Source organism: Crocodylus porosus, unplaced genomic scaffold (assembly GCF_001723895.1).
Source record: "Crocodylus porosus isolate Cpor-Errol unplaced genomic scaffold, CroPor_comp1, whole genome shotgun sequence".
In the NCBI taxonomy this organism is placed as follows: domain Eukaryota; kingdom Metazoa; phylum Chordata; order Crocodylia; family Crocodylidae; genus Crocodylus; species Crocodylus porosus.
Genome location: NW_017728938.1, coordinates 3,943,471 through 3,956,504, shown reverse-complemented (window position 1 = coordinate 3,956,504; position 13,034 = coordinate 3,943,471). Strand labels below are relative to the sequence as shown.

The following is a 13,034-nucleotide window of genomic DNA, read 5'->3' as shown; positions in this document are numbered from 1 at the left end:
GGGTATTCAAGAAAAGGTTGGATGTGTATCTAGCTGGGGTAATGTAGGCCCAGCACTCTTTCCTGCTTATGCAGGGGGTCGGACTCGATGATCCATTGAGGTCCCTTCCGACCCTAGCATCTATGAATCTATGCGTTCACTCATAAATGGAACACAAGCTCAGTAACACGGATCAGAGGTAAACCTGCTATGGAGTGGCATAACTTTAAGTTGTCTAAAGCCTGCTTAAACTTAGTTTCAGGTGTTACTGTGTGGACAGTCCAGGAGTTAAGAACTCCAGGAGCCACCTAATAGTAATGTGTAACAAGGTCCTAAGTCTTCCTTTAAACAAAATTATGTTTAAAGGCTTTTAGGTTGTGAAAATAACCTTTTAACTAAGAACTGAATATCACTCAACACCACTGTCTTCTTGAATCTGTAACCTGAAACAATAAGAGGTATGAACTAAGTTATGACCCCAAAACAATCCTGAACAGTAAGCTGTGATCCTGGAAGTTCTTCAGAGATAAGGTGGTGGAGGGAATTATGAGGCTCTTCTGAACCAGTGGAGTTATTCTGTAGGTGCTACTCTAGCGGTATAGTTAAGATGAACCCCAAACTAGAAAAAGAGAATGACCAATGGATCTATACAGTGGCAGATTCATTTTTCCTTCTCTTAAATACCAGCTATGTCACAGCAGGCAGGAATTTCTTAGCAAGCTTGGCTCTGTGGTATATAAGAGGTCCAATCTTTAGCTGCTATTAAAACAATATTAATGGCCACACAAGATGATTTGAGATGGTCATAATCTTTTGTATGTTATCACCTGATTTAGGACAGAATTGAGAAGTCTATTTCATAAGACTAACAGTAATGAGTAATTTTACATTATAAAAGTAGGATTTCTTATGTATTAGCTTGTAAATGCCTGCAGAGGTTAATCTGCCTTCTTGTTAGACTATATAATTACCTATTAATACAGCATTCTGAAATCTGTATAGCTCATGAAGCTTTAAAGAAGTGAAAAAACGTGTGTGGACAAAACCCTAGTATATGACAGATCAGATAGTAGTGCCCCATCTGACAGACTACTATTTGCAACAAAAGGTACTGGACCGACATCACATACATTTTAGAACTATCATTATAATATCTGTAACATAAGTAAAAAGTACTGACTGAAGATGTGGATAAGAGTTTTCTGCTGTTTCTGGTACACTGACATATGACTATAGCAAGGACGGCTCAAGTGTAATGTTATATCTGTTAGCCATGTCTAATGGATTTTGCCTTTTTCAGTGAACCTTATATTCAGAATCTCCTCTACTTCTAATACAGTGATTTATCAACCAAGGTGCCATGGTACTTGGAGGGGTCTTGAGATCCTTCCACGAGTGCTGCAGGGTGCCACACAAATATGAATCATGTCTACACGCCTAACAGTGCTAACAAGAAAATCCCAGTTTTTACACAAGAATCCATAGTGTTAAAACATTCTGCCCTGTTGTGGTCTTTCTGAGTTCTTTGCAGTAGAAAAATTGCTCTATTATATTTCTGTAGTCAAAAGAATTAAAACTAAAGGCTAATATATTTTTGAGGGATGCCTCAAGACTATCCAGGGGTACCTCAAGTGTAAAAAGGTTGAGAACTACTGTGCCAATACTTCTTTTGCTGCACTCCAGAGGAATGCATCAATAGGGAACAGCATCAAGTGCAACAAAGCAGAAAACCTATTTTATTCTACCAGCTTAGTATTTGAAAACAAGGCCAAAGTTTTTATTGATTTGGTATATACAGTTTATATTTTACTAGAGCTATTCAACATGCTTCCTTTTCCTCTACCCTTTCTTTGCATTCTGCCCAAATGTATAGAAATCAACTTTTCTTTCTGAAAAGGAATGATGAAGATTTTACATAGAACAAATCCAAGGTAATAAAAACAGTAACCATGAGAACATTTATACCACGTCCAGACCAGCAGACATTTGTTTCCCTGGAGACCAGTAACAGCAGTTCACCTTGTGCCTATGCTACTTGTCCCTGGGGAATGTCTATGCCATGCACGCTCTGGCATGTGGAGGTTTCCCCAGGTGGGGTAGGGTAGGCTGGGGCCAGGCATTGTGCTGGGCCCTGCAGCCTTACTTGGGGTTCTGGGGTCCTCGGGGAGCTGCAGTTGTGGTGTTCCTGCAGCTGGGAGCCTGGACAGCAGCTGGAACATGGCTCTAGGCAGCCAGGTTCTGGTTTTGGGTGGCGTGTACTGCTGCCACATGCACCATCTTGCTTTTTTTTGCTGTGGGTTTTTTTGACCCCAAGATCTCCCAGTCAACTCCCCTCCTCATGCTGCAAGGTAGCAGCACGGGGAACTCCTGCATGTCTGATGACTGGTGCTGCAGATGGGTCTGCGGCACCACGTACTGCATGTCCATGCTCGTCTGGATGACACATTAGTGAGTAAAAGGAAAAAAGGAAATACCAAATTTTAAACTACAGCCATCTAAACAAATCAAGAAAACAAAGGGAAAGAATAAAATTAACACAAATGTTGTAATATAACCTCAGAGAGAGAGCCTCTTGTCTATTAGAAAAACAGAGATAGAAAAACCAAGAATGTTGTGGCATAAATTCCTCAACCTAGTATAAAACACAGAGGTAAAACACTAAGGGCCAGATCCTGTTCCATGTATTAGGTACCTAAGTCCACCTAGGCCCCAGGTTCAGATAGGATCGAATAAAGTCCCTGAAAAAACATTAACGTGCCAACTTAGTCTTAAGGCTAGGTTGATGGTGTATTACAAAGTCACAAAAAACTGTAAACGGGAGCAGAACCAACCCACCTTTTGAATTGTTTTTCAGCAATTTTAGGAGGGTGGAGGATTAAGGCATTTAAGTGAAACTGAGAGAACAAATGGGTGAATAGGGTCTGGTCCTCACAACAGACAATCCTGACATCAGAATTGACCTGATTTTTCATTTCATATCTACTTTGGACTGAAAATAACTAAAACGTTATGTGACTCTGGAACCTTTATAAGGATAAAGCAGCATCTTACAATCCAAAAGAATATCCATCTCTATTTGTACCAGCTATGTAATGCTAATAAAAGGAAACCAACAGTAAGAGTGGTCAAAAATGTAATTATATTCATATTCTCATTTCCCCCCAAGCATACAATGTAAATAAGAAAATGGAACCCTTTGTAAACTGAAAGAAAAGACTCTCCAAGTCAAAGTTCTTACCATTTTATAAAGGTCTGAGACACTGATCTGATCTGAATCCACCACCTCAAAGTCCTTCCGAGGAACTAGATCCAGGCCCAAATGCCTATGGAGGAGAGATAAAAATAGAACAACTATCAGGACAGTACAATATAATGTGTTTCTTATTTATCTTCCCTACATGCATTCTCAGAGACAGACACTGGAAACACCAAGATGTATGCCATCCCTCTGGTATCATTAACTAAAAAAAGGAAATAATTTTTCTAAACTAACTCACTAAATAAATAAAAATAAGCAACAAACAAATATTGGCCAGCTGCTGATATGGACTAAACCAGCTGGCATCAATGGATTCACAGAAGCTATAGAAATTTACTTTGGCTAAGGACATGGACACTCTGCAGACAGGCAGTGGGGAAGCCAAGCAACTTGGCCCCCGCCTGCCCCTGCTGCAGCTTTGGGACCTCCCTTCCCCATCTGCCTCTGCTCTCCCTCCTGCCCCTACCCACAACCTCTCTGCCTGTTTCCCCTTCCCCTCCAACTTCTGTTCCTCCCTCCCACCACCCCTCACCCTTCCTCCACATGGCAGGCTCCCCCCCTGTTCTCACCTGGAGCACTGAGCATGGCTCCAGCCCCAGCTCTGTCGCAACCACATGGGCTGCATGCTGCTGCTATTAGCCAGACTAGACCTGGGCTCCATGCCCTAGGCTGCAGCATGCATGGAGCCTGCTGGCATGGAGCAAGGTAAGGGGAAGAGGGAGAAGGCAGGTAGGGGAGCAGTGGCTGCATGCCGGGGGGAATATGTAGGGGTGCAGAGGCAGTGGGGAAGGGGGAAAAGGCAGCAGCTTCATCTATGGACCCAAGCATGAGCAGGTACTGGAGCCAAAGCCACAGCAGCTGCCTGCCCCCCTCCATTGCCCTTGTACTCAATGTTAAGATTAGGAGCTTTTTTCCCCCCATGTGAAATGGGGGAGGGAAAGGAACGGACCTCATCTTATAATTGAGTAAATACAGTATTAGGCCATAGGATTAAAATAGAGGATGACCACGCTCCTTTTCTCTTCTGGCAGGTGTGCACGCAGGACAAAATAGAACCCCAAACTCTGAGTAAATGCCAGGTACTTCAGCTTTACCCCTGCATACTTGCTATATAGGCAAGTAAAATGAAATGTGTCATAGCCTTATTGTGATATGGCATGTAGGCAAATTCATTTCATAAAAGATGGGAAGTTTAATGTAAAAAGTAATTTAGAATTAAGGTTCTGCCCAAATCGGATCATAGTAAAGTAGGATTTGAAGGGAGTGCATAAACTCATCTGGTTCAACCCGCTGCTCTAGAAAGGATTGTCCCTGACTATAAACCACCCCAGCTAAGTGTCTGCCTTACTTGCTTGTACAGTCTCCATCCCTGGAAGATTATAAAATTTCTCTACGTAGCCTTTTCCAGTGCTTGACAACCCTCATAGTCAGAAGTTCCTCCTAATCGCCAACCTCAATTTCCTCTGCTACATCCTGAGGTCATTGCCCCTCAAGTAAATTCAGTGAGTTCTTTCAATAAATGAAGGAACAAAGAATGCAACCATAGAAAGCCCGATTCATAGATGTAGAGTCAGAAGGGACCTTGTAGATCTTCTAGTCCAACCCCCTGCCCTGGGCAGAAGAGAAAACGGGGCTCAAATGACCCCCGCTAGGTAATCATCAAGCCTCCTCTTAAAGACCCCCAAGGTAGGAGCCAACAGCACTTCCTTTGGAAGTTGGTTCCAGATCCTAGCCGCCCTGACAGTGAAATAGTGCCTTCTAATGTCTAGTCTAAACCTACCCTCTAACAACTTATGCCATTATTCCTTGTTACTGCAGGAGGCACTCAGGGGAACAAGGACTCTCTCAAACCCAGCTGGTCCTCCCAGTAAGTCTACAGACAGCCACCAGGTCCCCCCTTAGCCTTCTCTTGCAAAGGCTGAACAGGTTCAGGTCCTGTAGCCTCTCCTCGTAGGGTCTGCCTTGCTGTCCCCAGATCATGTGAGTGGCCCTCCTATTCAACAAGTCATGTAGTCTACGGGAAGGAGAAAATAGAAAAAATCCTTTTCTTCCCATTTTAAGGTATGATCTGCTAACAAATATATCACATTGTTTTAGTGTGGTATAATTGTGCATTAAAAGGCGTATATATGCAGGGAGTGTCTAAACTCTCATGCAGCTATATTCCCAATGTTAACACTCTCTAAATATTTAGGGTTTGGGTTTTGGTTTTAGCTTCCTAATTTCTTTCTTTTTTAAAGATAACTAAACAGGTAAAAAATATAAGACGACGTATTCCGGTAGGTACTTGTTCAAAACCCTACTCCCTCAAAATAAGTTAGTTTACGCTAAACATTTTCAACTCAAAAGAAAATTGGCTTTTCACATCCATTCAGCATAGGGCTCAGGGACTGTAAAGCAGATGGCTAGCTGCCAAAGGCTCCCTAAGTGTAGAAGACAGTTCTGGGCAGAGGTGAGGATGGATGCAGCCATGGGGTGTCAACGCCTGATGCAGCTGTACAGGAACAGCCTGCCCACACACAGCTGCACTGGGCCCTGGCTGGGCCAGCACCATGTGCCAAATCTGGCCCCAGATGGACCAGACACTGCTCATCTGGCCCAAGGGGCAAAAAAGTTAGGTATCACTGGCCTAAGTCATCAGTTGTTTATGAAAGCGTATGCCTCTCTGAACCAGACAATCTCTAAGGTGGCACCATGCCCAGCCTGACTTCAGACTAAGGCCCCTCTACATATTACATTTATGTTGTAATTAACATTGTAATTGGGGCATAAATAGGAAGAATGCTACATATGAACTCAATTTAAGGCATCATAAGATGGGAAACAAGCTATTACAATATTCCACATATAATACAGAACATTTTTATGCCTTGTGAAGTGCCAAATGTGTATGCAATCAGAACATGCCTTGTGCCTCAGCCTATATCAGAGCTGTGGGGCAAGGCAATCACCATGCTGGGTTGTGCGGAACCCCACAGCTTCCTAATGCCTGGCACCCTGACCGAGGTGGTAAGTCCCCCTCCACTTGGTCCCCTGAAAACAGCAGGGTGTAGCCCCATGCAGGGCTGCATCCATGGCTGCCAGCCTGCCAACATGGGGGAGCTGTCAACTGGTCCTCACTATACATCCAGCATCAGGCTACATGGCAGGGCTACCCTGCCACATATTCAGTTTAAGGCAGGATGGAAACTGGCCACAAAAATACTACACTTGAGTAATATTTTTGTGACTGGCTTCTTGTTTTGCAACACCATTAATTGCCTGAATGTGTGGGTGGGTTACTATTTATAGTGCAATTAACTGATTCATTGCATCTTAACTGTAATGTCCACCAGGGGCCTAAAGCACCACCTTGCCCTGCCTTGCAACCTCTATATTTTGTGTATTGTGATACATGCGCATCAGTAAGAACTATGGTAGCATACACATTTGGCATTTCACAAATTCTGAGTGCTTGGTTATGGAACTGTATGAACACAGCTTTTGTATTTGATTTCTTCTAATAGTTTTAAAGGAAAAAAAAATTAGAAGAAGTTGTTTCACTATCTACCCAGGCGATCAGATTAATTAATACCAGGACAACAACACTGAAATTAGCTGTGCAATTACAATGGAAAGTTGTGCAGCTTGTACATAAGATTGCCATCAATGTCAAATTAAGTATTTTATTTAAAGAGGGAAGGTCTTTCAGGGAGTGTACAATAGCTATACAGTGCGATAAGCAGAATTCAGCCAGCAGTTCCTGGGCAGGGAATTTAAAGCACAGTGTGCAACAAACAGTAACTGGCAAGTAACTGTGCTTCATCCACTGTACAAACAAAACAGCATGATGCAGTATAATTCTTAATTTGTCCCTTGGAGAGTTCACAGGTTTCCTTTATGTCCAGAAACTTATTTCCACGGAATGTGGAAGGGCTCATCACACTTTTTATGAGGACCTCGGAGGTGCCTAAAAGGGAATTAAATGGATTTTAGCAGCCCATGCAACTCAATCTGACAATAACTTTAATGGCCAAAAATCACTTTAAGCACTTATGCTCACTCAGCATGTACAATCTGGATCTCAGAGATCTCTAACCACCTCTGTTTTGGCACTTAAGCATGTTCATTTTGACCACATAGGTGCCTAGACCCCATCTAAGTTCCAGTGATCCAGTTTGGATCTTTTATAAGCATCTTGACTCTGTTTACATCTATGAAGGGCCTGATCCATTAAGCTACTAAAGAGGGACAAACTCTAGTTTTCAAACACTCAGAACTGCCAAATCCTCTGATTTTTCTCTAGGACACAGAGAAGGTCAGTTTTACTTCCTAAATACTATTTCCCTGATAAATGTCAATTTTACAATCCAAAGGTGGCACAGTTTGTTTATTCTTTACAATTGAAAATGTGTGCTTCTTCCTCACTACTTAAATTTTCAAAAGTCGCTAGCCTATTTTTGCTTAAACTTACCAAGTATGATTAATCCTTGTGCTAAGATCAAGCCTCTGAAATTTCAGCCAAAAGCTGAAAAATACTGAACCTCATTTGCAACTGGGAAATGGGAATTAAAATGGAAATACTTAGGCCAGGGGTATCAAAGTCATCCAGTCCTGCAGGCTGGATAAGGGCCAGATCAGACTCACAGACCAGTCCCCACATGCCAGGTCCAGCATGTCCCCTAGACTAGTCCCATGTACCAAATGAACTTGTGCTCCAGAGAGGCCTCATGCTCTGCATGCAGCATATGTTGGCCCCAGCCCTGTGCACTGCATTTACTACGCACCAGACCAGCTCTGTATACCACATGCAGCACACAGGGCCAATCCAAGATCCACAGGCAGCCTTGCTAGTCATATAATAGGAGTCCGTGGGCTGTATCGCTGAAATCCCTGACTTAGGCAATTGTAAGTCTAGGACTAGGGACAGACATTCAAAAAGCCTGAGCCTGAACTGGTTCAATCTTTGCAAGTTAGTCTAAGCTGCCTAGGCTGAATCAGCTTGTAACTGTTCAGACATTCCCTCTGGACTGAGAAAACGCAGACACCTGACTGCAGTGGCTCAGGCTAGAAGCTGGGGTTGAGGGGCCTCTACAGCAGCCCTCCCTTCCCTTCCAGAGTCAGAAGCTGAGAGGGGTGTGGCCAGGCCCCAGCAGGACACACTGATAAGGGTGGGGTTCCCCCCACCTTGCTGGTCAGCAAGGGAGCCAGCAGGAATTTACACAGCAAAGAGTTACATAGCATTAATCAGACCATCAGAAAAACAAAAGCATCTCTCATTAGTTTAAGCTCTTCTTAAACAACTTTTTTCAAGGAAGGAAGGAAGGGAGGGACATTACGAGGTACCTGTTGATTAGCTCCAAAAAGCCCTAAGCGGATGCTGTCCTGTCTACTTTTGTTCCGTTTCCCGCAGTACGGACTGTAGCCAGCATGAGGTGTGCTAGCTAATACTGAGAGGTATCTGTGTTAGGTAGAGGGGAGGGGGAATCCCTGCTCGAGCAGAGAGTGGGGGGCAGGGTGAGCAGGGGGAAGCCAGGCAGATGCCCTGTATCTGCAGTCTCTGCTGGAGCTGCAGCCAGGGAGCAAAGGGGAGGGGCCAGCCCTACTGGGCTGGACCAGAGAGCAGAGCCCTGCCCAGCAAAGCATCTGGGATTCTGGGGGACTCTGATTCATCTTAAACCAGAAAGGGGTCTGGGACAGACACTGTGTAAACTAGTTTGACCTAAATCAATTAAGTATCATACTACATTCAACCAGGTTTATCTGAAACCGGTTTCAGCCAGTTCATGTGCACTGAACACCTGTTCTGTTACAGGTTTAAACCAGTTTCTGATCACTTAAGCTGGTTTATGTAGAATGTCTGTCCCTAGCCCAGTTGCCACTAGAGATCCAGATATCTTGGAAAACTAGAGACAGAAGTATTTATATTTTAAGTATAACAGGCACAGATATCAAAACTGAGAAACTATAATGATTAGCACTTTATATATGATAGTGAATCTGAATCCCCATGAAACAACCACATATACATGCATATATTAAAGCCTTCAATGAAGAAATCCCTTCCAAACACATGGATGTCAGGTGATAAAAAATTAACAGATGCTATATTAATAGTATTACCAAAAGCAGTGAATATACAGTATTATCCTTTACATGGCAGTTTATAGGGTACCATTATAGCATTACAGGAAAGACTGCCAAAGCTGATCAGTTTGAAATTGTTCTGTTATTTCAAAATTCATTGGAGCTGCCAATTCAAACAGTGCTTGGATACATAATGAAGATGTGAAGATGCTATCCTCTAATTAATACCATTCAATACAACAGTCATAATGGCATTTAAACCACAACCTCTGAAATGTATCTGATAGTCTAAATTTAGTTAAACCCCATACACCATGGATTTCCGGTCCAGAAGATTCTCATGCTCTAATTCTAAGTTAATCCTGCACAGCATCTACTCTCAACAAATGAAGGTGTCTTGTTGTTTAAACTCATACCTGGAGTGTGAAGTAACGACATTTTACATTAGATGTTAACTTTTTGTCAATGAGACCTGTTCTGCAAAGAACTGATGACAGAACACTTGACTTACCAGAGACAAACAATGGTCCATCTACACTACTACTACGCTATTTGTTTCTAACATTGGTAGCCCTGAACCAGTGTTATTAATAAGGGGATTTTTTTGCACAAGCTCCCCAGTCCAGAAGAGAACTATATGACGTGGTGTTTTTACTGAGTAGATCCTCTAAAGAATGCTTTCTTTTTTTTAAATTCTTATGTTTGTTACCCTTTGCCCATAATCTGATTAACCTCTGACGCCACTCTAGACACAAATCTTCTTAGGAAAACATCCTGAGTCTATAGACCACTTCTCTTGACAGACATCAGCACTGGACAAAGTCAGTACTGAGCTGGCAGGAACTCAAGACACTTTCACAGAGCCTGTTTCTGAAAGTGCTAAAGAGGAGAACCTCGGTTCTCTTTAAAAATGTATTTAAATCTCTAGCCCTTTTCCTTATATAACTTGACTCATAAATAAGCTGAAATAAACCAGCATGGAAACTAAAAGGAACCATCTAGCTGGACTTTTGGTTAAGGGAAATTTTAAAGGCTGTCTCTGTAGCCCCCAATATTTTTTTTTTTTCAAAACAGCTACCTGATTTCTTGGCAGTAGTTTTATGAATCGTATCAGCCTTTCAAATCTTAATAGAGTCTTAGGATCTTAACACCGGGAATAGCCATTAGACCATCTAGTCAGATCTCCTACATAACAACAGAATTTCTTGCTGTTCAGCTGTATTAAGCACAATAGCTTGTGTTTGACTAAAGAATACCTTCTATAAAGGCATCCCGTGTTAACCACTTGGTTGTTTCAGTGCTTAATTACCTTTACTAATTTCTAATGGCATGGACACACAGACTAGTGTTTGTAAACAAGGATGGGGATTTGCAGCAGCAATTCAGATGCTCGGCGATCAGGCTTGGATCACTCATACGAAAAGAAAGCTACGACATGGTAGCTTACCTTTCTTTCAGTTAAGCTGTTTTCAACTAACTACCTTGCAACCAACGAAGAGGACCCAGTTATTACCTGACCATTCATCTCAGGGCCAAAAAAACATCAAACAATGTACCTGTACCACCATTGCTACTGGTAGGACAAACTACCAGGTACAGTTCTTTAAATGGCTTTCAGTGAGATACAAGGGAGGGAGTTATGGTGGACTGAACAACAGCATGGAAGTGGTGGAAGGGTTTATGAATCTGAAAAGGAAGACAGCATGGAATTCATATTTTCTCTTTTTGTTATGTTTGCTTTCAAGTGAAGGCTTGAAGAGGGAAGAAAGTAGAACTGATTATTTTGTATAGTAACTAGAGAAGACTTCATGCATGACTAATCGAAGAAGAAATTTTTAACAAACAAAGGCTCCAAGATCATACACAATACTAAATAATTCTATTTATGTAAAGCATAAGGAGAAAGGACTAACCACAAGATGATACTACCCAAATTTACGATATTTAATAGTCTGTGTAAAGAAAAGTGGATCTACCAGACACAGACAATAAAGTGATGATTCAATTAACTAGGAATTAAGCTATGAAGTGACCTATAAAAAAAAAAAAAGTTGTAAAACTTTAAAAAGAATGGGTTGTGAAGTTGGAAGCCTGATTTGGACAAGTATAATAAAAGAGGGTTTTTGACAATTTGGTTACCATGGTCACTGCAGAGGGCAGGCACCCCTGCCCCCATTTGCTTCAGGTAACCCTGAGGTGTAACCTGAGCTGTATACATTCTGCTGCTACCTTTGCCTACGTGACTGGCCTCGCACACTTGGGTAGGGGCTTAAACTTCCTATTGTTCAAAGCAATGACATCAGGACTGGGAGGGGGGCTAGGGATCCTGACAGTCTACCCGGCAACCAATAATGCGTTTCAAATTGGTTGGCTGGCAGCCAACAACTGCTGGCCTTCAATGGATCAGGTAAATGAGGTCATAAGGAATATATAAGTTAAAGACCACCCAGGAGGAGGGGCGGCAACCATGATGAAGACACAGAGTAGTGAACCTCACCAGCTCACTCTCTGTCTTGAAACATAGACACAAACTATGAACTGCCTGCCTTCAGAGGAAAGCTCTAATAGTCTCTGGATGATACTTGTGAGTAAGCTACTTGAAATCTAACTAGATATATAGGTTACAGTAACTCAAGTGCGTGATCAAAGGCTACCATGCTACTGTTTGCTCTAAGGGTTATTTTTTGATATTGCTCTACCCTGTACCCTATTCCAAACCTACTCCTTGTAATCAGTAAAGTTCTCCTCTGTACCTAGCAGGGGAGACTTATTGGGAGAGGGTCTGAATTATGCTTTGGGGTTCCCCTGGTCCAGCTGACTAAGGGAGACCACAATTTGTGCTTCAGACTAAGGGAAGCACCCCAAGTTCTTGCAGTGGGTCAAGTACCCTTCAGGTCTATAAAGCCTGTGTACCTCATGAGGCACAGAGCCACTAACAGACCAAGACTCGTGAGTGGTGGCAGCATTAACCCCAGGCTTGTGGGTGTGCTCCAGGAAGGGGGTCAGCCAGACATGAGGCATCCCCTGGGAGACACTCGGGACCTGGAAGGTGGTCGGGCGCAGTGAGGTAGGTGGCTCAGCAGAGAAGCACTCCCTTCTGGCCTGCCACAGGTAGATGGAAAACTGACTGGATCATTAGGATCAATGGGTAGTGATCGATGGCTCAAGGTTTAGTGGGCAATTGGTATCAAGTGGAGTGACCCAGTGGTCAGTTCTGGGGCCATTTTTGTTCAATATTTTCTATAACGATCTGGAAGATGGGATGGATTGCATCCTCAGCAAATTCATGGATGACACCAAGCTGGGGAGTGTAGCAGATACAGTGGAGGGTAGGGCTAGGATTCAGTGGCCTCCACAAATTGGAGGATTGGGCAAAAAGAAATCTCATGAGGTTCAAACAAGGACAGTTGCAAAGTTCTGCACTTAGGACAGAAGAATCTCATACACTCTTACAGGCTTGGGACTAACTGGCTAAGCAGCTGCTCTGCAGAAAAGGACCTTAGGGTTATAGTGGACAATAAGCTGGATATGAGCTAACAGTGTGCCCTTGTTGCCAAGAAGGCTAACGACATACTGGGCTGCATTAGTAGGAGCCTTCCCAGCAGAGAAGGCTGAAGAAGGCTGAGGGGGGACCTGGTAACCATCTATAAACTCACTAGGGGGGACCAGAAGGGTTTGGGAGAGACCTTGTTTCCCCTAGTACCCCCTGGCATAACAAGGAATAACAGCC

At 43.0% G+C, this 13,034-nt stretch overlaps 1 protein-coding gene across 1 annotated transcript in view; it reads right to left on the bottom strand.

The window, feature by feature from the left end:
- The window catches only part of DOCK3 (dedicator of cytokinesis 3), a 551,204-nt gene that overhangs the window by 294,336 nt on the left and 243,834 nt on the right, over positions 1–13,034 (bottom strand). Inside the window, exon 7 of the mRNA XM_019547385.1 lies at positions 3,218–3,302. Coding sequence (XP_019402930.1) covers positions 3,218–3,302 — 85 coding nt within the window. The remainder of the gene's footprint in view (positions 1–3,217; positions 3,303–13,034) is intronic.